Source organism: Opisthocomus hoazin, chromosome 2, assembly GCF_030867145.1.
Source record: "Opisthocomus hoazin isolate bOpiHoa1 chromosome 2, bOpiHoa1.hap1, whole genome shotgun sequence".
Taxonomy (NCBI): Eukaryota; Metazoa; Chordata; class Aves; order Opisthocomiformes; family Opisthocomidae; genus Opisthocomus; species Opisthocomus hoazin.
In genome coordinates this window covers 6,785,285-6,809,427 of record NC_134415.1, presented here as the reverse complement: position 1 = coordinate 6,809,427, position 24,143 = coordinate 6,785,285, and the positions used below count along the sequence as shown (strand labels likewise).

Here is a 24,143-nt window from a genome sequence, read left to right as displayed (position 1 = left end):
TATCTACTTATTGTATATGTGTGTGGCTGTTAGCAAAATGTGATAGCTAATGTCTGTAAAATTTTCAAGCTGAACAGTAAATTTGCTTATTGAAGGTCATGTCCTTGGGAAAGTGTTGTGCATAAATCAAAAATTGCTTCTCTTCACCAGTTCCCTGAGTACATACATTCATTTCTACGCATAGCCTTTAAGAAAAAATAACAATGTGAAAACAGGAAGGGAATTATGGGGAATTCAAAGTAATGTCACTAAGGGAAATTGTATTGTAGTTATGGACTAATATGCACAGAAGTGAAGGATAGGAGGGTGATCAAAACGGAATTTCAGCATTGCATTTCAACTGTTTGGAAATCCCAGAAGAGTAGTTAGAGACATTGTTACCACATGAGGCTCAGAAGTTTAAATAATAAGTACAAAATATTACTGTTTGTGAAAATGTTTTCTTACTGACACAGAAGAACAAAAAAAATAAAAAAGTACTGGTATTATCTCTTATTAATTACTATGTTGAAAATTGGAATACACGCAAAGTGACTAACAATCATTTCTGATCCATCATGAGAGCTTCCCACAAGTAAATTTAGAGGCCTAATTCAGCTCCTCTGACTCTCGAATAATCCCACTTGTTCACAAGTAAGACTAGATATAAGGACAATAGGACTTGGCACTTAGTCTTTCTCTTTGTGCCTTTTTTATATTTTCAGTTGGAAATACTTGATTAGTGATGAAATAAATAATGCACTGTTGAATACTTGGTTAAGCTTTATGTCACTAAGATAAAACTGTAAATTCCCCTAAATTAATATAATTACATGTTCATATTGCATCTGCATGATTTGTAAAAATGAATGTATTTGTATAAAAGAAGCACAGCCCAGTTCAAATCTGAAACCCCACAAATAACTCAGTGCACTGTTAATGACTCTAGTCAACATTACAGAAGTTCTCCGAGCAACCAGTCTTCCTCCAGTGACCCAGGGCCCAGCGGGAGCAGCCAGTGGAGGCAGCAAGTGGGATATGACGGGTACTGGTGATTTTTATTTTTTTTTTTAATTTTTTTTTTTATGAATCTTGCCATAGCTCCCATGTATCTTCTTTCTGAAGCAAAATTTATGTGGATGTTCTAGATCATAGATGTATTTGTAAAATCTGTTAGTGTATTTTAAGATGTACAGGTTTACTGATCTTTAATGTTACATGTATGCCAATACAATTTTGAAGTCATACTGCTTTAACTCTTTAGGAACAAATTCTTATTTTAAAATTCACATAAATAGCAAAGAGTTCTTAGGTTTGCTTTCCCAGAAACAGGTCAGAAATCAGCTAGTAACTTAGAACTGGAATAAAAGAATAATTTCTCCTCTTTTTGCTTCAGTGGAAGGGTGTTTGAATAAATAATTGTTTTTGTGGTCTTCAGAGGTTTTAATTCCTACTGTGCTTGTTCCAGTGGCATCCATTCTCCAGCATCTCTGCTCAAAAAGTAGCAGCAGCCTTTCAGAGGTCTCCTCCCTGAAGGCTGTTGCAGTGTATAGATGGTTCTTTCATAGCCCCATTAATCCCTTGGGGCTGAAGGTTCAGAAGTTAGCTATCTGTGTATAAAGGACCACCCCAATATACCGTCCATGTTATAAGAATATTATGTGAGAAATCTGTTCTAAATTACTTTAAATTTATCACTTTGTTGTATAAATATAGCTGCCAAAAATACTTCTGTTATAAAATGTTGAGCTGTGACCATATCTACATAGCAGAATAAAAAAGTATTCCAGACTTGACGCTTGGCTTTTGGAAACTGCTTTTCAGAAAAAATGTAAATATTGGAAACATCAGTTTGACTCCTTGTCTGCAAGCTTAATATTGCTTTAGCATGACTGTTTGTGGATAAGATGTTCTGCGTAGCAGATATATATGCATTATCTTGGAGACTCCTCAAGGAATTTCAGATTATTGACTGAAAACTCTGGCAGCTAAATAGTAATTCAAATAAAACTATAGCAACTTTTCTGACAGTAGACACATGAAAATGCATCTTGTGTCATTTTTCCAGCACAGTTATTTCTAATAGCAACCTTGGTTTTAGCGTGTTGCTTTGTGAAATAATTGAACTTCTGCAATACACTACAAAGCAATGGGTCTGGTACTAGCTTACGTGTTCAGAGTGTGAAAACCTGCAAAACTACAGAATTACTTTCTCTGGGACTTGGTTCATAAAGCAGTTAAGCATGCATTACCATAGCTCTCCGTTGCAAAAAACTTTGGTTTTATAGCCCCAAGAATGCATTTCTTCTTAAAGTTCAGTGTCGTCTTGGCCTGTTCTCACGGAAGATATAACAGTATGCTGCTGAAAAAAATTAGATGTAAATATTTCCATGCAGTGTTTGGAAATGTTACTATATTTGTTTGGTGGAGTGGGATGATGATTGTTTAAACAAATCACTCTTCAGAGTAAATCTTTTGTAAAAAGGGTTGTTGTTCATCAAGTAACTAGTTTTCTAGGAAGAAAACCCAAACAGCTTAATTTTCTGCTTATGTTAAAAGGTGCCAGTCCCCTTTGCTCCATGAGCATCACCAAGGCTCAGGCTCACTGGAGTGTGAAGGAGGCAGAGAACGCGAGGAAGCTTTGGAAGGAACTAGACATTCTGGTAATAAAAACCACTGTGTCTTAAAAATAAATGTTCTTTGCAATGCAGTGCCTGTTGAAGCACAGCCTGCTTCTGATGCGGAGGTTTGCTACCCGAAGAGCAAGTAATGTGACAGTGAAAGCAGGGACTATTGCTGACAGTCTAGCAGAATATGGTGTGGGATATTTAGATATTACTTGGAACAAACTACTCCTGAACTTCAGAAAGCCTCATGAATGATGACAAGCAGGCTGAACTTCGTTTAATTGTCATTGAAAAACTAGATTTTAGGAATATCTGCAAAGATACATGTCTCTGATTCCAAAGAGTTCACAGGTTTGAAACCTGATGCTAAGCCATGTGCCTTTTTTCTTTGTACAGTATACTCACCTTTTTAGCATTCAGAAATTAAAACACAATTATTTATGGCAGAAACCAAGTGGCATGCACCATCGACCAAAGTCCTGAGCTCCTACAAAGACCGGGCTTTACAAAAAGAAGGCAGTGGCAAGGAGTCGCCAAACAAGCTTTCACATGTAAGTCTTTTACTTGGATAAAAAAAACCCCAACACAGCCCCCTCACCACCTTGGACTTAAAGAAATACTTCTTAAAAATACATTTTAGTAATTTATGAAGACCACTGTGTTTTGGGAGGCAAAGAGTATGCTCATCTAGGTGTGGGGTGAATTGAGTATGCTTAATCTGTGTTTATAAGCTAAGAATTCCAAGAGAGCTTGAGTCTGAGGCATTGAAGAGATAGAACTAGCATAGTCTGCACTCAGCTGTGTATTTACAGCTTCATTTATACTGGCTTGCTTAATCTGTGAAGTATTTTATATCCTTTAAAAGAAAAATTATATTCACCATACCACTTGTCATGTTGTGTGAAATACCCATGTAGTGTAACTATCAATAAGCACTATGAAAATGTAGTTTGTATGTTGGGAATGCTGAAAAGAGTTCTGGTCTACTTAGTGTAGAGGCTTGTCTTCAGTAATGGCAAAATCCTCAATGACTTAGAGATGGAAACTACTGTAAAGATGTGCATGGTCTTCTTTCTTTTTTTTTTTTATTTGTTGTATGGAAAATCCTGCTATATGTGGTAGGAACCTGTATACTGTTTGTAGACTTATACGGTGAGAATATGAGGCCAGGATCTCATTTTATGTACATTGATACCATATGAGAATCTAGCTTGATACTTCTTGGAAAAGGTACTATCATAAACTGAATTATGCTGTAGAATTATGCACATCAAGACAAAAGTACTTTCTTTCACCTGAAGCTGAAGTTGACGGGAAGCTAGAAGCAGTATATGTAACAATCAGTACTGAACAGAGCACCAATACCAAAGTTACATGATGAGTTTGCTCAACTTCAGTCAGACTGTTCTGTCAGTGGCAGCTCTCATGCGTTCAGGGTTGTGGGGATCTGAACAGAAAATTTCATAATGGGCTTACGTTTGTGTTTGCCTGCATATGCATATGTGTAGTGCAGGTGCAAAAGAACTATATTGTACAAAGTAAGAAGCAGCATTATTATATATTACTAATAAAATGAGTCTTTTTTGTTGTTAAAAGCGGTAAAACAGGAAAAACAAAAATGGTCATCACCTTGTAAAGGACCTTGTAATAGAGACCTTGTAAAGGTCTCTTGTGCCTCCTGTTTTTGTTCAGCTCAATGTGCCGTATGAAACTCTGTCAGCCGGTGAAATTCACACTGGGGTCTACAGCAAATGCACAAGAACTCTGTAAAATATGTAACCATTAGGGAAAAAAAAAAAGGTCTATGCTGTCTTTTTATCAGTTTTAACTTGGGGGAAGGATTGTGGGAGGAATTCTGCTGGCTGTCTTCAAGCTCTGTTTGTTCTCCTGGAATAAATACCATATCCCTGCTGATTTTTTTTTTTTTCTTCAGTCTTGCTCCATGACACAATCTTTAACAACATGTAACAATTAGGGTCATGCTGAGCTTTCCTACAATAACTTCTCTTAGCACGAGGAAATGCATAAAATGATCCTAAGCTATGGCCATCGTGAGCTTTGAGCAGTTCAAGATGTCTGTATCAATAGCTGTTCGGATTCTCTGTTGCTTGTAGGGTCAGGAAGGTGCCTGAGCACGTGTGTTCAGGAACAGACAAGAAATTTTTGGGAAGATTCATGCATTCAATACATCCTCTGAGGCTAATTTTATGCCTTTGAGCTTCCCTGCCTCTTAGTTTCTTTCCGCTTTGGTTCAATTTTACTTTTACAGTAAGAAGTGACACGCCTTTTCTCCAGACACTTTTCTCCAAGTTCGTCTCCTTGGAAAAACTGCTCATAGTATTTTTGTCAGTTCTTCCATTGTTTTTAAGGTGACAGCCATCTTTTAAAGGTTAGAATGAATGCAAATGTAACCCCTCCTTTTTTTTGAAAATAATTTTCTCAGATTTTGAGGCCTATTAATTTCCAGATGGCACGGAAGTATCATTTCTGGAAAGGCTGCCTTGTCTGACTGCTTTGATGTGTGAGCGACAGCTATGTTTATATGCATCTGCAAGGAGGGAAATCTCATAAAAATGTTAGTCACCCTTCCTGCTTATATTCTACCTAACAGAAGTCCATCTGCCCTAACAGAAGTTCATCTGCCCTTATTCTGGCTACTCTGTCACATGGATCAGTTAATCCAACTCTCTGTACAATCTCTTTAAAAAAACCCAACAAAAAGTCCCCAAATTTATTGACACAAGTGGTCAACATAATTATTCCCCTTCAATAGCCATGCTTAGCTTAGGTCCCTGGGACTGAAGTTGCTTTCATCGGGTACACGTACATCGCAATTGGCTTCAACTTCACTAGCCACACGTCCGGCTGGATTTGATCCCATAAGCTGCAGATTTCACCCACCCTGGGAAAAAGCCAAGGATAATTCAGACTTCGGTGTTCTTCAGATTTGCAGTAGAACTTGTTTAAACAAATAGTAACCAATGCTTCTAGCTTTAACAAATGCTTTTTGTAACTGTTCAGAAATGCAATTTTGTGGCTGTTAAGCAGGTCCTATAATCAGAAAATTCAAGTGTGATCTTCAGATTTGCCATAGAAGACGGAGCTAGGGCCTTTTTATTTGGACTGACATTAACTTTTAACATGTCTAGCCAGTTGTGCAATTCATTTCATAGAAACAGGTACTGTAATTAGCTCTTTTCATATTTTGCAGTTGTTTTATAGCATACTGTAAAAAATAATAAATGGTCTTTGAATGGCACAAATTCAGTAATTTATGTGAAAAGAAATATTTTACTATTTATCTTGAGTTGGGTCTTTTTTTGTTTGTTTTCTTGTTGTGAAGATTGGAGACAAAAGCTGTTCAAGCCACTCAAGCAGCAACACCCTGTCCAGCAATACATCCAGCAACAGTGACGAAAAACACTTTGGTTCTGGAGATCTGATGGATCCTGAGCTGCTTGGATTAACATATATAAAGGGGGCTTCTACTGACAGTGGGATCGATACAGCTCCCTGCATGCCTGCTCCTCTTCTGGCCCCGTTGCACCTTGCTGGCAGCAGGTCTGGAGTACATTGTCGTGCTGAGCAGTGGACCGAGTCTTCCGAAGCTCCTGGGCCAGATGATGATCCAGCTAAAATCTATGCTGTTCACAGCTATGCCTCTGCTATTTCTGCCAGTCATACAGCTGAAGGCAGCATGGGAGACCTGAGCGAAATCTCCTCTCATTCCAGGTACGTGTTTCTTACATTTGGGGATTATGGATTCTAGATTACCATACAGAGAACTCTTTTTCATGGTTGTTTACCTTTCTTTGAAAAGGCACTTAAGGGATTTTGATTTTTTTTTTGTTGTGTTTAAAAGTCTGTATGAGCCATTTTCAGGCAATTTTTGAGGAGTCTGCCTAAAAAGCATAGCTAGCCCTACTCCCAGGTCTAATGGAGGCTTTCTATGTGACCTTGTGCACATTGCTTAAGTTTTTAGAGTTGGGAAACATCTCTGACTAAAAGTGAAGTTTGCAGCTAGGACTTATTTCGCATAGGATTTTTAGTGCAGTGGAACAAATTACCTGGGTGTTAATGCTAAGGGAAATGAGAGGAATTGCAATGAACAATTTTTCCATATAGTGATATAGTTCTTGCATATAGTGAGACTGCATGCATACCATCCCTCCCGATTTACATTATTGTGATGTATGCTTTACAGTTTTGTTTGTTTGTTGAACTGAATTTCTGATTGATTTTCAGCTCTTCTTTTTGTTACCAATGGAGTGTGTGCATGGTACATCTATTGTAAAGCAAACTTTGAAAGTACGCTTTTACAGCTAGTTGCCTTTATCTTCCAATTTCCATTTTATGGTGACTTTGAAGCTGCAGCTTTGGTCTATGTGTTAAGGTTTTTACTCCGTAAAGGATGGAAGGAAATTGTTCTTCTTTCCCTGTGATTTTTGTGTTTTCAAGGTCAATCAGTACAGGAAAATAACCAAATAATATCCTGTATCCTCATTTATTTGCATGCTTGACAGGAGTGCATTAGCCTTGCATACTTACTCTAACTTCCAGATTTTGTTTTACAAGTTATAGAAGATAGTATAGACTGTTGTATAGACTTGTGAAAACTAGGTAAATACTTGCACATTAAGCTTTCTTTCGCTGTCCTTGTCATAATGTAGAGGCTCCAGATTTACTCTGCTTTGTGTGTGCTGAGATTTAATTTTGTATACTGAGACAGCTAAAGTGCTAGAAAGAAGCTCTGTTCTTCTAGGACTTCATCATTATGAGCTGACATAGATTTCTAATAGCTAGAATATATATTCTCAGCACTTGTGTGGCAGCTGTCATGTTTAAAGTGCCAGGCATGCATGAAGTAATATGCTGCTCACTTCTATGGAATAAACATTTTATGGATTAATTAAAAATGAAAAAAACCCCCACACATAAGTGATTTACCCAGGCATTTCCAAATTAGTAATTATTGTTGAGATGATGATTCATATTAGGATTGCCCAATTCTGCTTTGGCAATAGCAATGTTTTCAAAGGAGCACCTTCTAATTTGTGTGTCAAATCCTTTAGCTATAGAAAAAATGTCGGACTTCTGTGATTCAGCTGTTTTATTTGAACTTTGCTTAAACATCCGTCAAATTATGTTGAAGTGATAAATGATTTTGCAGTTGGGTTTAAAAGCTGGTGGCACCTACACAGCACCCACAGGCATAAATTGTTAAAAGATACCTCATTTTATAGCTGTGATGCTGCAACACTGACATGTTCAAATAGACAGAAGAAAGCTGAGTTAACATATAAGCATGTGATATCTACTGCTGAATTCTATATATATTTTCCAACTGGTCAGACACTGAGTTTGTATTTCTTCATAATCTGTAACAATGAAATTCTAACACTGCTGAGGCATTTATTCACATTTATTTTATGGATGTTAAATAGTAAACTTCTTCATCATCAACTTCAAGAAACAAGCTCACAGACGAGTCAAAAGTCATTCATCTATAAATTTCTTTATTAAAATTGTGTTCTGTTTACTGAATAGAGAAAGTGCAATCCACAGGACAGATGTGGGTTGGGTGAAAGATACTGGTCTGATTCTCTAACATCATCAGATGAAGAACCACCTGCAAAAACGTAATACTATAGAGTCCAAGTAAGATTTGCAGAACTAAACCTGCTGTGTGAAACGGTATCTCCAACCACAAGACTGACTTAAGCTATGCACAATGTTATGTCTCATGGCTCTGTGATTAATGGTCTTATGTCTCCTATTCTATGTTAATTATGCACATGGATTATCAAACACCTTCATGTTATGTAGCGAAACAGCTTACCTTAATTGTCTTTGGTTTTGCTTTGTTCCTTATGTAGACCATCTTTTGGATCCTAAAAATATATACTGCTTGTTCCAACCATGGCATTGAAGTCATTATCTAAAACCAGGCTTCTCCTAGGCATTTTATTTCTTTACTTCAAGAACTATTCCCTTATTTAAAACCCACAGAATGAGGTTGGATGCCCAATTTTTCTTAAATTTAGTTACAAATAGAAGTCCAAAATACTCTCTATAATGTCCTTGCTGTTGATTTGATATGTATTTTACATTGTACTTCAATGTTAGCTTCATCTTTAGATTTCAAGTTTTCATAACTGAATTATTTTCTTCACCACATCTTTGCATCACTTCTTTGCATATTTGCAAGGATAGCAAGCAAAAAAACCCAAAAAAAACCTTTTAACATCACCTGAATTATTTTCTTCCCCCAAAGCCTCATAATCTTGTTTCTAATTTTGGGGGAGGAAGAGGGAGGAGAGAAAATAAATTGGTTTTAAGATTTAATGCACATACTAACTGTGATCAAAATTATGAATCCATTGCCTTAACGGTTTAACTTTCTTCCACAGTCGACATTTTGATTTGGTCTAATGACATCTATTCATGTGCATTGCTTGTGTCTGACTCTGCATGGATAGCAAAGTAGACAACATGTCTGTTACATTTTCAGCAACACCTTCTGGTCCTCTGTGAATTAATCCAATGCTCCTGGGGTTAGATGAAAAGATAGCACTGCATTTGGTATTCGTAAACCAGCAACGAAAGTCAGGAGCTGCTGCCTTAGGTTCCAGCCTCTCATTTTAGGCAAGGCACTTGGTTTGTGAATGCCTCAGTTACTTCACCTGCAAGATGAAAAGAAGAAATTTTATTCTTCAAGGAAGTGTTTGCTTTAGTTCATTTTAAATCATTTTGAGAGTCTTCAGTAAAAGGCTTCATTAGTCCCTACTAGTGCTATTATTCATAATAAAAGAGGCTATTAAAATTATCCAGAAGGCTGTTTTTCTTGAACGGAAATTTACTTCTGTTAGTACTGAATGCTCAACAGTACTGAATGAAAGACACAATTTAAACTGGTGTGAACTGGCAAAATTAACATGAAGTGGAAAGGCACAGAAGTTTTATAATTAGAGAGATATTTGGGGTAATTCCCTTAGTAGTCCTTGATGTAAGTGGATTTATAACATTGTTAATGTGTGTGCACGTATTAACTTGAAATTGCATGCACAAATTCTATATATATGTCTTGAATTTAGTCTTTTAGTTCTTATCAGTTTGCACTGGCATTTCAGCAAGTTGAATTGTATACATTACTTGTTTTAGAAACTCATCACAATTCTGTTCTCAAAGAGCTTTAATGTATACACTGCTGGTATGTAGAAAATTACTGTACCGATATTGCTACCTTGATTTTAACCTTGAGGAAAACATAACATAACGAATTACAGCTGCATACCAGGCGAAGCGTTTCTGATTTGTTGTTGTATAGCAGATTTCATTTGGGGGTTTGTGTGTTTTCTTTACTTTTTCAGTGGGTCACATCATTCGGGAAGTCCGTCGACACATTGCTCTAAAAAGAGTGGCTCCCTCGATACCTCCAAAGTCTACATAGTGTCCCAGAATAGTAGTCAACAGATTTCTGGATCAGTTTCCAAACCATACCACAGACAAGGAGTGAATAAATACGTCATTGGCTGGAAAAAATCAGAAGGAAGTCCTACACCTGAGGAATCTGAAATTTCTGAATGCCATGAGTAAGAACTCTAACTTTCTTGGGGGAGGAAGGGTGATGAAAATAAAATCTAAAATAGGATAGAAAGATAAAAAATTACAAATTCTGTTTTGTTTTTAAATGCTTGGGTTTTTTCTGCACCTTTATGTATCAGAGGTACATCCAAAAAGTGCAAAAAAGACAGTAACTGCAGGATGCTGTTTTGTCCTCTGTTCCATCCAGCTGCATCTTTTTCCCTTGTGTCAAATAAAACAAGCTGACAAATTTCTGAAAGTGTGCGTAGGCAAAAACGTATGGCTATGTCAGACATTCTAGATTTCCATTTTGAAGCTTTAGCCAACACTTGGGAAGCTACAGTTTTATTAAGGTCTCAAAGACCTTTGCTAGAAATCTTCAGGAACTTTAGTTAGAAAAAGCTTCCTGATGCTTCTGTATTAAACCTTACTACCTTGTTACCTGTTACATCAACTAATACATTACAGGTGAGAAAGGTGACCATAAACTTTCCAGTGACCTATGGCAGATAATTAAGAAAAATTAGTGCCAGTTAGAGGTATTTTAATGGTTCTTTGGTATTTTTTTCACACTTTGCTTTTAATGAACAGGTGTGAACTGGTGGTTAGGACCCCACATGACAAAGATCAAGTGTGGATATATCTGACCCTCTCTCCAAGAGAGTCTACAAAATATGCAGGCTTCACTGAAGCTGTTTTTTTTCTTTTTCTTTTTTAGCAAGTGACATTTAGACAAAAACATGCAGAGTAGTTCTAAGGAACAGCTATATGTGCAGCTTAACACAGGAGTAGCTCATGAGGGATGTGTTCTTAGGTGAAAGAAAAAGGCTTGCAGTCAAAGGACAAGGTGCAGTATCTCAAACGTAGATGGAGGTAATGCTTTCCCAGTACTGCAGCAATAAGACGTAATGTCTGAATCTGCTGTTTGAAACTAACTTTTACATTCCTGTTATCTTCAAAACCATCTTCTCTGATAACCTCCTTGCATTCTGTTTGTGCATAAGCTGTTTAGTTCTATCTCTGAGTAAATCATAGTCAGCCCTATATATCTTGAGACATTGACGAGATGACATGCAGTACCTGATTTTCAAATGTTTAATGTAGGATTACTTTGTTTAATGGGAATGGGTTGTTTGCATCTAATATCTCATATTGCATATATGTATGTATTTATGGTAAGATTAATATTTTAAAATATAAGCTGTGAAACATGAGCTTGAAGTTAAGCTCTTAATTTCCTAATTTTCAAAAGTAGAATATGCTAGTACCTTCCTGTCCTGGTTATTGTACTGATAATTTAATTCCCCACCAATATTAATCACTTAAATTGTTCAGTCGTAATACTATTTGCGCGTAAAAAGTGATAACTTCATAGATTCCCACAAGTTTTTGCTTTTCGAAGTTGATGAACTCCTGAAACAGTTTCATTTTATTTTGAATGGAATCGTTAAAACGAAATTGCATAATGGATCATGTCATTTAGACTGAAACCATGGCAATTTAGAAAAGTATCTTTAATAGCTAATTCTATTTAAAAAGTATGAATTGAATATGGCAGCACTTCATATATCAGAAAATATCTGCAGATTTTTCTGTGGTATACAGCATTGCTTCACCTCTTTCTTTTTAGGAAAGCTTTCTATAAATCACGGAGAGGAAATATCTCTCTGAGGATAATTATGTTGAAGTAAAATAACATCTCTAATTAGCAGTGATGATGAAAATCAGGTCAATTGCTGAATGTTGTGCCACTATAGGATATAATTCACTGAGAATTACACTTTACCATAGCAAAGCTTGTTTCTTGGCTGCTGAAGACAGTCACTGGTTATGCTGCCCTTGGCAGTAAGTCGTGGCTTCAAAAGTATTTTCTGTGTGATTGGGAACCTCTAGCTCCTTCCACTGCATTTCCAGAGTAAACCTGTTAAAATTTTCTCTCTCCTTTCTCACTGGATGGAAGATGAGAGATAATAATTCGGTTTGACAGTCCTTTGTTGACTGTAAATACATTTTCATATGCTGATAATTTGGGAAGACAGCTGTTTTGTTTATCTAAAGAGCTTTATGAAATTGCTGATAATAAAACACATTTGGCACATGGCACAATTGATTACAAATACACTTCAAACATTGCCATTGATGACCATAGTAATTTTGCCACATTGTAGAGCTGGATGCAATATCACAGTATAAAATATTGATTTTCTTATTTTCTAAGGAAGTAAAAGTTAAAGTATTTTGTGATGAACTATTGGAAATGTTGATATAAATACAACTTTAACAGTAGAGAAGTGTGGTGTGTAAAAAGGAGAGATGCAAGCTAAGAGAAACAAGCATTATGCTTTTTTTAAATTGTTCTTTTTCAGTGGTTTAAGAATTTCATTTTGGTCTCACAAACAGTTTCATAGACATAAAATTACTGAACAATGTCCTACATAAGTGTGTGCTGTGTCGGGAGATAATTCTGGCAATTTTCACTTTGCAACAGAAGATGAATGCAGTTTTACAAATCCAAGAGTACTGTTGCTTCTCTTGCTAAAACCACTAATTGTCCCAACAGAGTGTATGATGATATTGATGCTGTGTCTGCATCGAGTCCCCTCCAAACTGCCGTGAGGAATGCCATTGTCGAAAGCCAGCAGGTCTTGTCCAAAGAAGATTTTCTGAAGTTGATGCTGCCAGACAGCCTCTCTATGGAGGAGGGAAGGAGAAAGGTTAGCTGCTTTCTTTGGCTCTTTGTGTCTCAGACACAGTCACCTTAGCAATGAATAGCTGGTATTCCCAAAATTGCTGTAGAGAAGGCAATATCGTTTTGTATAGGCTATGTATATTCCATGGGGATGCTACAAGTCCTAAAATATCATTCTCCACAATATGAAAATTATATCTAGTTTGATGATTATATATGAAATATAGCATTTGTTTAAGTATGACTTGGCTTAGCTTGAGCAGAGACGGGTGCAGGTTGAGCAACTTAATTATAATTTCAAAGGTTAAAATTAACATTTTCAAGGTTGGATGCCCAAGTTTATATACCTCATGTGATATTAAGGTGCATGAATAAAAGTAGCCCTCTTTCCCTTGCCCTGTGATACTCAGTACCAACAATTCTCTTTGAAGTCTGAATCGCAATTTTGTGTAGGCATCAGTGGCAACTGCTCACCAGGCTCAAAAGGCTAGTGGGGAGCATACATCTAATCTTTATAGTATGAAGACAAGCGGTAATATTTAAAAGTTCACAAAAATTGGATAGAGAACTTAAAATTTACTGTTCCCCAAAGTACACATGATTCTGAATTCTCTGCTTAACGTGGAATAAAGCACAAAGCAATTAAATTACCTGAGATAATTGTCACACTTCCATATTAACTCAGTGCTCTCTTAACCCACTCTGTTTATACAGTGTGCTAAATAGCATAATCATCATGTCTGAGCAAAAGTAACACATGGGAATCCTCTAAGTGCAGAGTTGAATTTAAAATTCAGATCATATATAATTTTTTAACATGCAGTATGTTAAGGATGCATTATATGTTTGAATTCTCATGAATAATGTCCTAGAGGTTTTTATGATTTATGACTGGTACAATAATTGCATTTCTGTCACGATTTCAAGAGCTGTCAATGTTTCTGGCTACCTAAATAAGAAACAACAAGGAGTGAGGAGGTGTGGCCATCCTGAGATAAATTACTGCTGTCCCCTTTCCCTCCCAAGATACCCAAACAAAAGCTCCCTAAGTGAGAGAGACCGTAGGCCTTGACTCACAGGGGATCGCCAGCCATAGGACTCATCAGTACCCAGTCTTTGATTATGCCTTCTTAGAGGACAGGAGTCTTGGTATAGGTGAGTCTGTTGCTTTTGACAGCAAACCCAGGAAGGAATTTTCTGAATATGTAAGATTCTACGGAATCAAATCACATTTTTTGTTTGGTTTTACCTTATTCATAGATCAGGGAATAATGAGTCCTTTAGGTAATGTTTACTTTTTGTCACACCCTGAAAAGAAACTCTGAAAAGCTCCCACAATTAACATTCAACATGTCTGGATAACTGTTGAACAACCGTTTTAAACAGAAGATGCAGTATACGGCTGGGAGAGTTGAGTAACAGCCGAGAATTGCAGCAGGATGCTTGCTGGGAATCTTCAGGACTGGACCGGAGACCCTTACATGCAGAGGGTGAAGGTTTTTAACCCTTTGCCCATTGCGGTCCCTGATCATGCTCAGGATCTCTTGGTATTCTCTAACCTCTTCTTGTAGAAGGATACCGCATACCCATTTGTTTAAGGATGCTGTGCATGTCCTCTATCCATTCCTGTAGGGATGCTGCTTATGTCTATGGCTGTGATCATTTTACCTATGCATTAAAATAACTTTTATACCCATGGCCCGTATCTATTTCAGGCAAATCTCTAGAACTGATGGAGCGTTTTGATGCTTTCCTAGGTTAGAAGCCGAATATCTCCTTCAGTTTTCTCTGGGATGCAGTTAAGCATTCTAGCAATTGAGCATGTTCTGTAGTGCCATCAAGACAGGCGCTTTCCTGATCTAGTGCTGTGAAGTGTGTGAAGCATTGTGTAAAGACTGCGTCTTGTGGCGTGATTGAGTGTTTCTGTGTATTCCGTTTAGAAGTATTCATCAGTAAGCAAGTTTTGTCAGAAATATAACAATGTAGATATCTTCAATTCTGTGCTCTATTGACTTTTAAAAAGCTACTGCTCTTAAGCATACATTCTGCATAGGGAGTGTGCAACTCATAGTTAATTACAAAGAAAACAGGACAGGACATTTCTGTACGCAGGACAAACCAGTTAAAATAATTAAGGCAATAACTGGCCTTTGTAGATGTGAAGAATAACTGGAATTGCAGTGCTGAAGACTTATGAAGTGGAATGGCCCAATGTTACAATACAGTAACATCTTGTTTTACTGTAGATATTTGGGTTGTGGTTTAAGTGATGTTCTGAAATGCATAAACAGTTTTCACCGAACTCTGTTGCCTGCTTTTCTAAGACTGTTTCGTGAGATCTGGAGAGATGCAGTGTCTCAAGTCACTGTTATCATCCAATGAGTTATATTGCACCATGTATCAGTTCAGAATGTTTAATATTAAAGCGTAGTCATTTCAAATTAAAATCAAACCGTTCTATGTATAGTCTTGAATAAATGTTGCTGGTGTTGGTAACCCTATATATATTTCTGGAAAAAATTGCTGCACAAGGCTATGGAGGTTTCATTTAACATTTCAGAGTTAATAAAACTACACAGTATCTGATTAATTCATGGTGATATGTTTCAAAATATCAAGAGGAAGGATGAAAATCAAATTCAGTAACTCTTTTGAGGCCCCAGTAGATCTGATATTGTGGAACAAATCTCTGATCTTCTGTATTAGCTGAAGAATTCCAGAGTGCCTGCCCAGAAAAATACTCCCAAGAACTGATGATGGGATATGATTGTCAGAATTATTTTAACCAGTAATACGTGTTCTTATATCTTCATATTTTGATGTATAGTTTTCATTTTATGGAAATCTTTCTCCACGGAGGACACTTTATCGTACCCTGTCTGATGAGAGTATATGTAGCAATCGAAGAGGATCGTCGTATGCTAGCTCTCGAAGTTCAATGCTGGACCAGGCCTTGCCAAATGATATCTTATTCAGCACTACTCCACCGTATCACAGCACGTTGCCTCCCAGAATGAGCCTGACTCCTGGAATGGGCAATCTGAGAAGTAAGTGATTGTTGCTGTCATTGTGGAGTTTGGAATGTTTGTAATAAATGAATCGCCGAATAGTAAGTTAGATTTTACTTTTAAGTTTAAATTATGAAATGTCAGATCAGTGTTCTAAATACCATAGTAAAAGCATATTAGGTCAGCAGTACATGCTTACCCTTGTCCTAGTGATCGATTAGGATTTACCATGTTTGGAGACAGCATTCATTTTATTTCCAAAAAACTTTCATGACACCAGTGATACGCAACATTTATCTGAAAATATGTCTTGCTATCATTTTTTTTTTCAATGATGACCTAATTAAGCCAAGCTGGTCTGTTTTAATATTTTTATTTGCTTATTTTTTGTGTGCATTCAAAGTACTGTAATACTTGTGAACATATTCAATAAAATAGCTAAATGGGACAGCTTCTCTTTAGATTATGCTTTTGAGAACATATTAAAAAGAAATGTGCAGTAGTTGTTGTCATCATCTCCAATTTCAAAACAATTTGCTGATAATTTTATTTTAACACGTTAGTAAAACCTTTGCAAATAACACTTCATTTTAATAGCAGAAAAAAGAGCAGTCTGGAGTGCTAAGTTAAAATTATTTTATTAAGGTGTCTCCTCACTTGTGAGGTCTTCATAAGCAAAATCTTTATTATATGATTATCTTGCAATAATTCCCGTATGGATTGATGAACTATAAAGTTCATAGTAGTTTTATGGAAATTATGGAATTAGAATTGTGAGAATAAAAAAAAAAGGCAATTGTGAGAAATATACACGCTTATATACCTCAGCCGAAATCTATGCAGTCAGATAAATGTATTCAGGCTACTTATCCATATTTATATACTTTAAAATATTGAATTATTTTTTAAAAAATGCTCAGTCTCTTCACTTCTCAATTTTTTTAGGCTGACCTATAGGGGACACCCAATCTAGAAAAAAAAAGGCACTTTTGATTAGCTACTTTAATATTGCATCACAGCTGACTACAATTTATAAAAATAGTAGAGCAATTGTGGACCTGGAAGTCCATCGTTAAGAAACTGTGGGTGGATCTCTTGAAAGCATTAAGAACTTTTGTAGGCAAGTGCCCAGCAAGAATGCAGACAGGTGACTTAAAAGAAACCGTAATAAAAAGGTCTCTGTCATTCATCGTGTCCTTCGGGAACTAGCAGTCACTTGCTAACTTTCAGAAGTAAGCCTTATATACAAAACACTCTCTCTAGTTACAGTGGCCTCAGCTATGAAACGGAGTTTTAGTCACTAACCACTGGTTAATTTTAAATTGGTATCGCAAACAAGTGCTAAATTTCTGCTTCAGATGGCAATGCATGCTTGGTGTACCTTTTGCCATTCTAAAAATCTTCTATCAGAGCGAAATTCTTAACTATAAATTTAATATGAAAAGATTCTTTGCTTTTACTGATAGAGAATGAAGACCCATTTTGTTTCCTATGAGACTAATTCAGTATATTTTGTAGACTATGCAGGAGCTATGTATATAATCAGGCATCTTGACAGTATTTTTTTCCTTTACTATGTTAGGCCTGAGTTTTTAGAACCATTTCTTATAAAGGTAAAGGTACAGTGGGATCAAACCTTGAGAGTGCTTTTATCCTGGAGATTGACACCAGGCAATCCGTGCTGTACACTCCAGCTGGATACCGCTCCTGCAGCAGTGAAATGTTGGTGTTTTGTGTCTTAGTTCTTATTTAGACCTTATTTTCCACTCCTGCTGCTTTTTAAATTCAGAAAGTTATTTATACACATAGCTGGGAAAAAACATCAAACTTAGTATCCTGTCCATCAAAATGAAGCTGGTTGTTGATGTCCAAGGTAGTTCATGCTATTTTCATATACAACCTCTATTTTCTGCTTCTGGTTTTGTATTAGAAAAATGCCTTTCAATGCCAGCAATGTAGGATCTTTTTTGGTGGCTGTTTCACATGAGATTTAATTGGTTATCTGGAATTACACTCTGAAAACAAACACATCATGTATTGCACACCTTTGTTTTCAAAATAAGGTTAGTCAGTATCTCCATATAAAAAACTAACTTTGGCTCTTGTTAGGAAGGTTTTGTAATCGGGCCATAGCAAGTATTTGCATTTAGTAGCTGTGGTGAGGTGAGAGGGGTCTTTTTCATTTATAATTTTAGCTTGAGGTTGTAGTTTCAGATATCGGGATTCTTAGCTGTCATAGTAATGTCTTTTGTAAAATACATATGTTTGTGATCTTAAAACATTCTAATTTTACGGGTATTTAAAGTTTACAGAAATCAGTGTAAATAGTGTGGTTTTGGCTGGAATTAATTTTAGAAAGACACATTCTTGCATGTTATTACCCAGCATGTGGTACATGAAATATTGTGGCAGCACCAAGTCTTGCGAGACCCCTCTAGCAAGGAAAAGAGTGTGATGAATAGGTAAGCAAGGCAGCACCAAAACCAAAGCATAATAGGCAACCTGAACTTTCAGTTCACTGGGAAATCAGAATTGTCAGACAGAACAACCCTGCAAATACGGAAACAGGAACCTCAGCTGTATGCAGTGCTGACCGTGGGAAGGAGATGAGAAAATGAAGCTATGGGATTTTTTTAATTATTTTATCACTGGGGGAAGTGAAGTGAAAAAAGTTGCTTTCGATAAAGCCTGAAATGCAAGCTCTGACAGTTGAGTGCTGTTCATTGCACACAGTACACAAATGTAGAAAGACTTATTTCATTTTGTCTTATTTATAACTTAAACCAGAAAGGACAACTCGTGTAGCTGAGAACTCTGGAATTTTACTGTGGGGACATTAAAGATGCCCTAACTGAGAGTGCTGTTCATGTTGAGTGATTCTGGCATGCCATACGTGGTTGCAGGTACAAATCTATCCCCATCTTGCAAAGTCATGGCAGCTGAAATACCAGGGAAAGAACGAAAACAGTGAGAACCACTGATACAGAACCAGTGTAACAACACAAGTCAGATACCCAGGAAGGCACATAGAGTCAGTCTGACTGGCATTGCGGGCACCATGGTCCACTCCAAAAAGAAAGGGGAAGGAAAATTACCCTAAGTGACACGCTGTCATCACATCCCCGTGCTGTGAGGAAAGGAGCAAGGGGCAGGATACTTGCAGAGAAGGGAAAGTTTGGCAATGATAGACTAGCAAATTGTGAACTTTCTCAGATTATACATGCTGTGGGGCAAATGCTGCCAGATGTGCAGCTGAGATAGCTGCAACTATGTATTACATCAAGTTTATCTTTATACTGGCTTACTACCAGTGTTAGCTTCACTTAGTTTAAGCTCATAAAGGCCCTTGACCAAATAATTCACTCAGCGAGGGAGTATGTGTGTTGTCTGTTACTGATTCTGACACAGTGCATAGTTCATCATACCAGAACATGAGACCATCTTCAATAACAAAAAGGAAGGAAAAAATGGTTACTGGGAGCACACGTCCACTATTGTAACAATAGTGTGAACATGTGTCCATGAGAAAGTCTCCTACCAGGCTGGCATCTCGGAAGGGAGACTTTGGGCGACGCTGGGTAATACTGAAGAAAGGAAGGGTTCAGCAGGCAGAAGCTGTTGTTGAAGAGGACCACAGAGGTATAATTGCTGATTGCAGGAAAGAAGAACAGGAAGCAGACACTGGGATTTATGTCTGCATATGATCTGATATGTTCCTTCAGCTGCAGCATCTTTAGAGACAATCTGCTTGTTAAATGACATGTCTAGTTTGAGCACAGAAAGTGAAGAGTACTCAGCAGATATTTTTTCATGATCTGCAGTCTCTGCATAAAAGTAGCAGTTCCAACTAAAGCAGGATACTTGCCTTGGAAATAGAAAAGGTTAAGTCAGGTGAATCTTACTCCTTTTTGTATTACTAGTTACTCTTTGAATACAGAGGTGTGTGGGACTGATGACACTCAAGTTCAGGAGCTCTGCTGGAAACTGAACTGACCATACAATTTTGGTGAAAATAAGGACTCTTCAAAATGCTTTACACTTTTGTGTATCAATAATAAAAATAAAGAAAATTCCTAAGTGTAGGTAGTGACATAACTGAAAGCACAAGATCAAAGATTTTGTGCCAAAAGGAGTACACCAAATTAAATCATCTTTAAAACTGAAAGAGAACACTTAAATTGTTTCCTCAAAGGAAATGAGAGATAAATCAGTGCTGCTTCAAAATCAGTCCTGATGACTGATGAGTGAACTACCAATGAAGGTAGTGGCCTACGAGGCCAGGTATATCCTCCTGCAGACGCAGAGGTGGGCATGCTCGAGCATAACTTGCTGCCTTTGCGCAAATCAGAAAGACAACAGGCAGCTGCTGATGTGCGGTCATGCAGAGAAACAGGGGAGGCAACAGCGAGGTAAGAGGAGCAGGGAAGAAATGCAAATAGAGGAGGCTAGAAATAATTTATCTCACCCAGTGTATTCCTGAAATACAAACAATATTCTCTGAAATTCAAAAGCACAAAGAGGCCTGTATCATTAGAACTCCTTTTTTTTCCTTTTTCCTCTTCCCCTCCTCATTGCAGAAGAACACATAATTTATATCTTGAAACTCAGTTATTCTGTGGCAGTATACTCATGCCTGTTCAGTTATTCCACTTATAATTTCAGCCATCAACATGAGCACTTGCGTTTTCAGAGCTATCAATATTCAGATCTCTACTCTGGCAGGCTCTCTGCAGCTCAGTTGCTCTGTCAGGGCTTACGCAGGACCGAAGCGGATCCAGCCTGAGGTGAACCGAGGTTCTCGCAATGACAATGCATAATGAAGGATGACTGCTGGTGAATATATCCCTCCTACACCTGAATTTGGAAAAGCAGCAGAACCGCACTGGGAACAGGCATCTTCCTGACAGGTTTCACCATTGACCTCTGTAGGCTGATCACACAAAAGCGAGGGCTGTCGCTTAGGGCTGCTGGTCTAGAACCAAAAGCGGGCTTGCCAGCCCTTCAAATAAGGCATTCTGTTTATTTTCCACAACAGGGATGGATAAACCATTTGTACTTGCGTAAATAAGGTTCTTATAATTTCCAGGCCATATACTAAAGTTCAGAGACTGCTCTGATGTTGAGCTTCCAATGTATTTGCACCTCAAGGTAACCTTAGAGAAGATTTTATGTATGTTTAGGAAGAACTGAAAATAAAATCTTAGTACAGATGTATGAGTAGAATATATTTGTATATTACATTTTCCATCCCGTATAACATCCACTTTGGCATGCTAAGAGTGGGTATTGAAAGATACTTCTACAGAAGTTTGCCAAGCCACTTCCAATTGTAATATAACAATACTGCATCTTTCATCTAAGTTGTAGAACAAGATAAATTCCACAGTAAACAGGTTTCTACTTGTTCTGCCTTGTTTTTTCTTTGTGAGACTTCTAGTTTTTAAGAGAGGATTGCAAACCTCCTTCACTTTCCTGTTTCTGATATTTTTTTTATTTTTTTTTAAGCTTTGTGCAGAGAGTATGATATGTTCTAATCATTGCTCTGTGCAGCAGAATGCTCTGTAACAGGCTACTGCTTTTGGCTTTTTAGGTCAGAAATCTTTAATTCCAATGGACTTTGGTATTCTTTTTCATTGGTATCAGGACAATGACAACATGCCATTTTCTTAAACTCTAATGTATCTTCTACTTGTATGTGTGCTTTTTTTCCTTTGTTGATTTTTGTGTTTGGTATTTTCCTGGAAAAAATATCCCTCATAAATATTGTAGTCTGAATCACTGGAATAACTAGATGGAAATTTCCTTCTGAAATGTTTGAGGAAAAATTACTAGTTTGACCTTTATATTTAACAGAAGTTAATACATCTGAAGCAAAATTTCTTTTTTTCTTGACTGTGCTATTATTGTATCACTAACTTGATGGTTAAGATGAAATGTGATTATAAATAATGTAGTTTGTTTATGTTCAGTTTTAAGAACCTCTGTGGGCCTGTTCAGCAGTATTCATTTTAACGTGTTCACCTTGATCAGAGTGAAAATTGGCTAGATAAGGAAACTGTAAAACTATTGAAGATAATTATGGAAATTAGCATCTCCTCTACTACAATGTGCATTCGTAGTACCTTTCTAAAAGACTGCATAAGTGAAAGCTGTGTTTGAACTAACTTTATAGTGTATACATTTCAATTAATGTACAGTCTCTTTACAGTGTACAGTGTGTTACAGCTCTGGAGTTTAGAGATCAGCACACAAGTCTTACGTCCTTGGATATACAACTACAAATATTAAACTAATAGGGTAGTATTTTCAATGTCAAAGTGAGTTTTGGATATAGGCTAGAATGTACATATGCGTTGAAAGAAAAGCAGGTGATATTTTTAAATTGCTTCTGGAACTGAAATATTTAAATTTCAGAATAAAGCTCTGCATGTAAATATCTTGCATGTTGTTTGACAGCCGCATTAAAAATATAACTTTGTGTCTCTACCAACTTTTCTGCTCAGTGCTCAGGTTTAATAAGGTGTGCTTTAAGAATGGATGCTGCCTACTCACGCAGCATGCAGGTGAAAATGCAAAAAACGCATCATGTGCAAAGTGGCACCAAAAACCCTTTAGAAACCCTTCCCATCTTACTCTGCCAAAGTTTAAAAATTGTTCCGCCCATACTGAGTATTGAACAGGAAAAGACAGAAACGAGAGAAATGAAGATAAGCACTCTTGCTTATACATTTTTTACAGTTCATTATAATAGCTTCAAAATTAATTGTACGTTGTTGTTATAGGAAGACTAATTATTGTGTTTATTGTTTAGATGAATTCTGGTTCTCAGATGGGTCCTTATCTGATAAAGCCAAATGCAATGATCCTGGCCTGATGCCCCTGCCAGACACTGCCACAGGGCTAGACTGGTCCCACCTGGTAGATGCCGCACGCGCGTTTGAAGGTAACAGGAAAATTTGAATAAAGATCAATGTTCAGTACACAAACTTTTTAAAAAATATATATTGTATAGCCACATTTTGATTTACAAAAAGCCAGTTTTGCCTGTGTAGCCCTTTAGTTCTTTTGGCAGTATCACTTCTCAGCGCGGAAGATTATCACTGAAAATTTGGGGTATTCGTGATACTCTCAGTATCTATCTTAGATCATCCACTTAGGGGCCAAAGTTCCTTCTGTAATCAGCTGGAAAAATCAGGTGCTTTGAAGAAGAGATTCAAAGCGTTTAAGGTAGATGTTTAAAATTAAACTGGGAGTAGCACTTCCCTGAGTTTATTGTATTGTGTTTGTAAACCTGTATGTGTAGTCCAAACGATGTTGCAGTCCCTCTTGGTTTTCATACTAGGCCCTTGAAAAACAGCAAAAATGTATCCTATATTTTCCAATAGCAGAAGTGAGGTGCAGGATGCAGACCAGGTTTGCAGTATTAAATTATAAGACCAGGTTAACTAAAAAAACCTCATTTGTCTCTCTGAGAGCTAAACCCACACATAATGTTTGAATGCAGAAAGGTGATGTTGGTTTGAGTGTATATATGGATATAGACAGTTGAATGTTTGTGTTTTGTTGTTTCCAATGGGCGTTTTGGGTAGGTCACTGTGTGGTCCTAAAATTTCCAACATTTCTTAACTGGTGTTACTCTCGCTAGTGAATGTGTGGGAAGTCAGAAGTGTCTGTGAGTAAGGATGACTTTATCACAGCCATCGTTATATAAGACACAGGTCCTAGCTTTATGAGGAGAACTGATTGTGAAGTTCAGTGGTCAGATGTTCTTCTGTGGTTTTGGTTTGTTGTTTTTTTTTAACTAAAAGCAGCCATGGGAATCAGTCTTCTGGTACCCGATTCCTTCCCTAAGTATGAAGTGATTAAACTTCAGTTTGGTCAAAAGCTCTTCAGAACTACTTACTGTACTAATTTAAATGGCATTGTTAAAAACCCAACGCAACGGTGATGATTAGCAATCGAAAGTACTTTATTGTTTCTTAACTTGATTAACTGTGTGTGCATTCATTACTATTCAGTACTACTCAGACATGCCTGTTGTGGCTGGCAGGAGTTGCTGTGACAGTGAGGATCTGACAACTGTTCCCAGGCATTGCTCTGTTTGATTGCTCAGGGAAGATCCTGCTATTTGTTACTGACATCTTCAACAACTGAAAATAGATTTGGATCAGTAAATGACTAATTCTGTAACTTTGTACTTGAAGAAGATTTTTAAATGCTAATAAAAATTTGAAGTTCAGCTGATTAAATGTCATT

The 24,143-nt window shown here is 37.1% G+C and overlaps 1 protein-coding gene across 7 annotated transcripts in view; it reads left to right on the top strand.

Moving 5' to 3' along the window:
* SIPA1L2 (signal induced proliferation associated 1 like 2) overlaps nucleotides 1–24,143 on the top strand; it is a 147,589-nt gene that overhangs the window by 112,748 nt on the left and 10,698 nt on the right. For 3 of the 7 annotated variants that reach the window (XM_075412195.1, XM_075412184.1, XM_075412186.1), the window contains exons 12-19: nucleotides 929–1,024; nucleotides 2,539–2,642; nucleotides 3,054–3,157; nucleotides 5,950–6,338; nucleotides 9,977–10,198; nucleotides 12,751–12,904; nucleotides 15,707–15,926; nucleotides 22,699–22,830. In XM_075412195.1, coding sequence (XP_075268310.1) covers nucleotides 929–1,024; nucleotides 2,539–2,642; nucleotides 3,054–3,157; nucleotides 5,950–6,338; nucleotides 9,977–10,198; nucleotides 12,751–12,904; nucleotides 15,707–15,926; nucleotides 22,699–22,830 — 1,421 coding nt within the window. The remainder of the gene's footprint in view (nucleotides 1–928; nucleotides 1,025–2,538; nucleotides 2,643–3,053; nucleotides 3,158–5,949; nucleotides 6,339–9,976; nucleotides 10,199–12,750; nucleotides 12,905–15,706; nucleotides 15,927–22,698; nucleotides 22,831–24,143) is intronic. The other 4 variants (XM_075412202.1, XM_075412187.1, XM_075412220.1 and 1 more) reach the window with 2 other exon arrangements.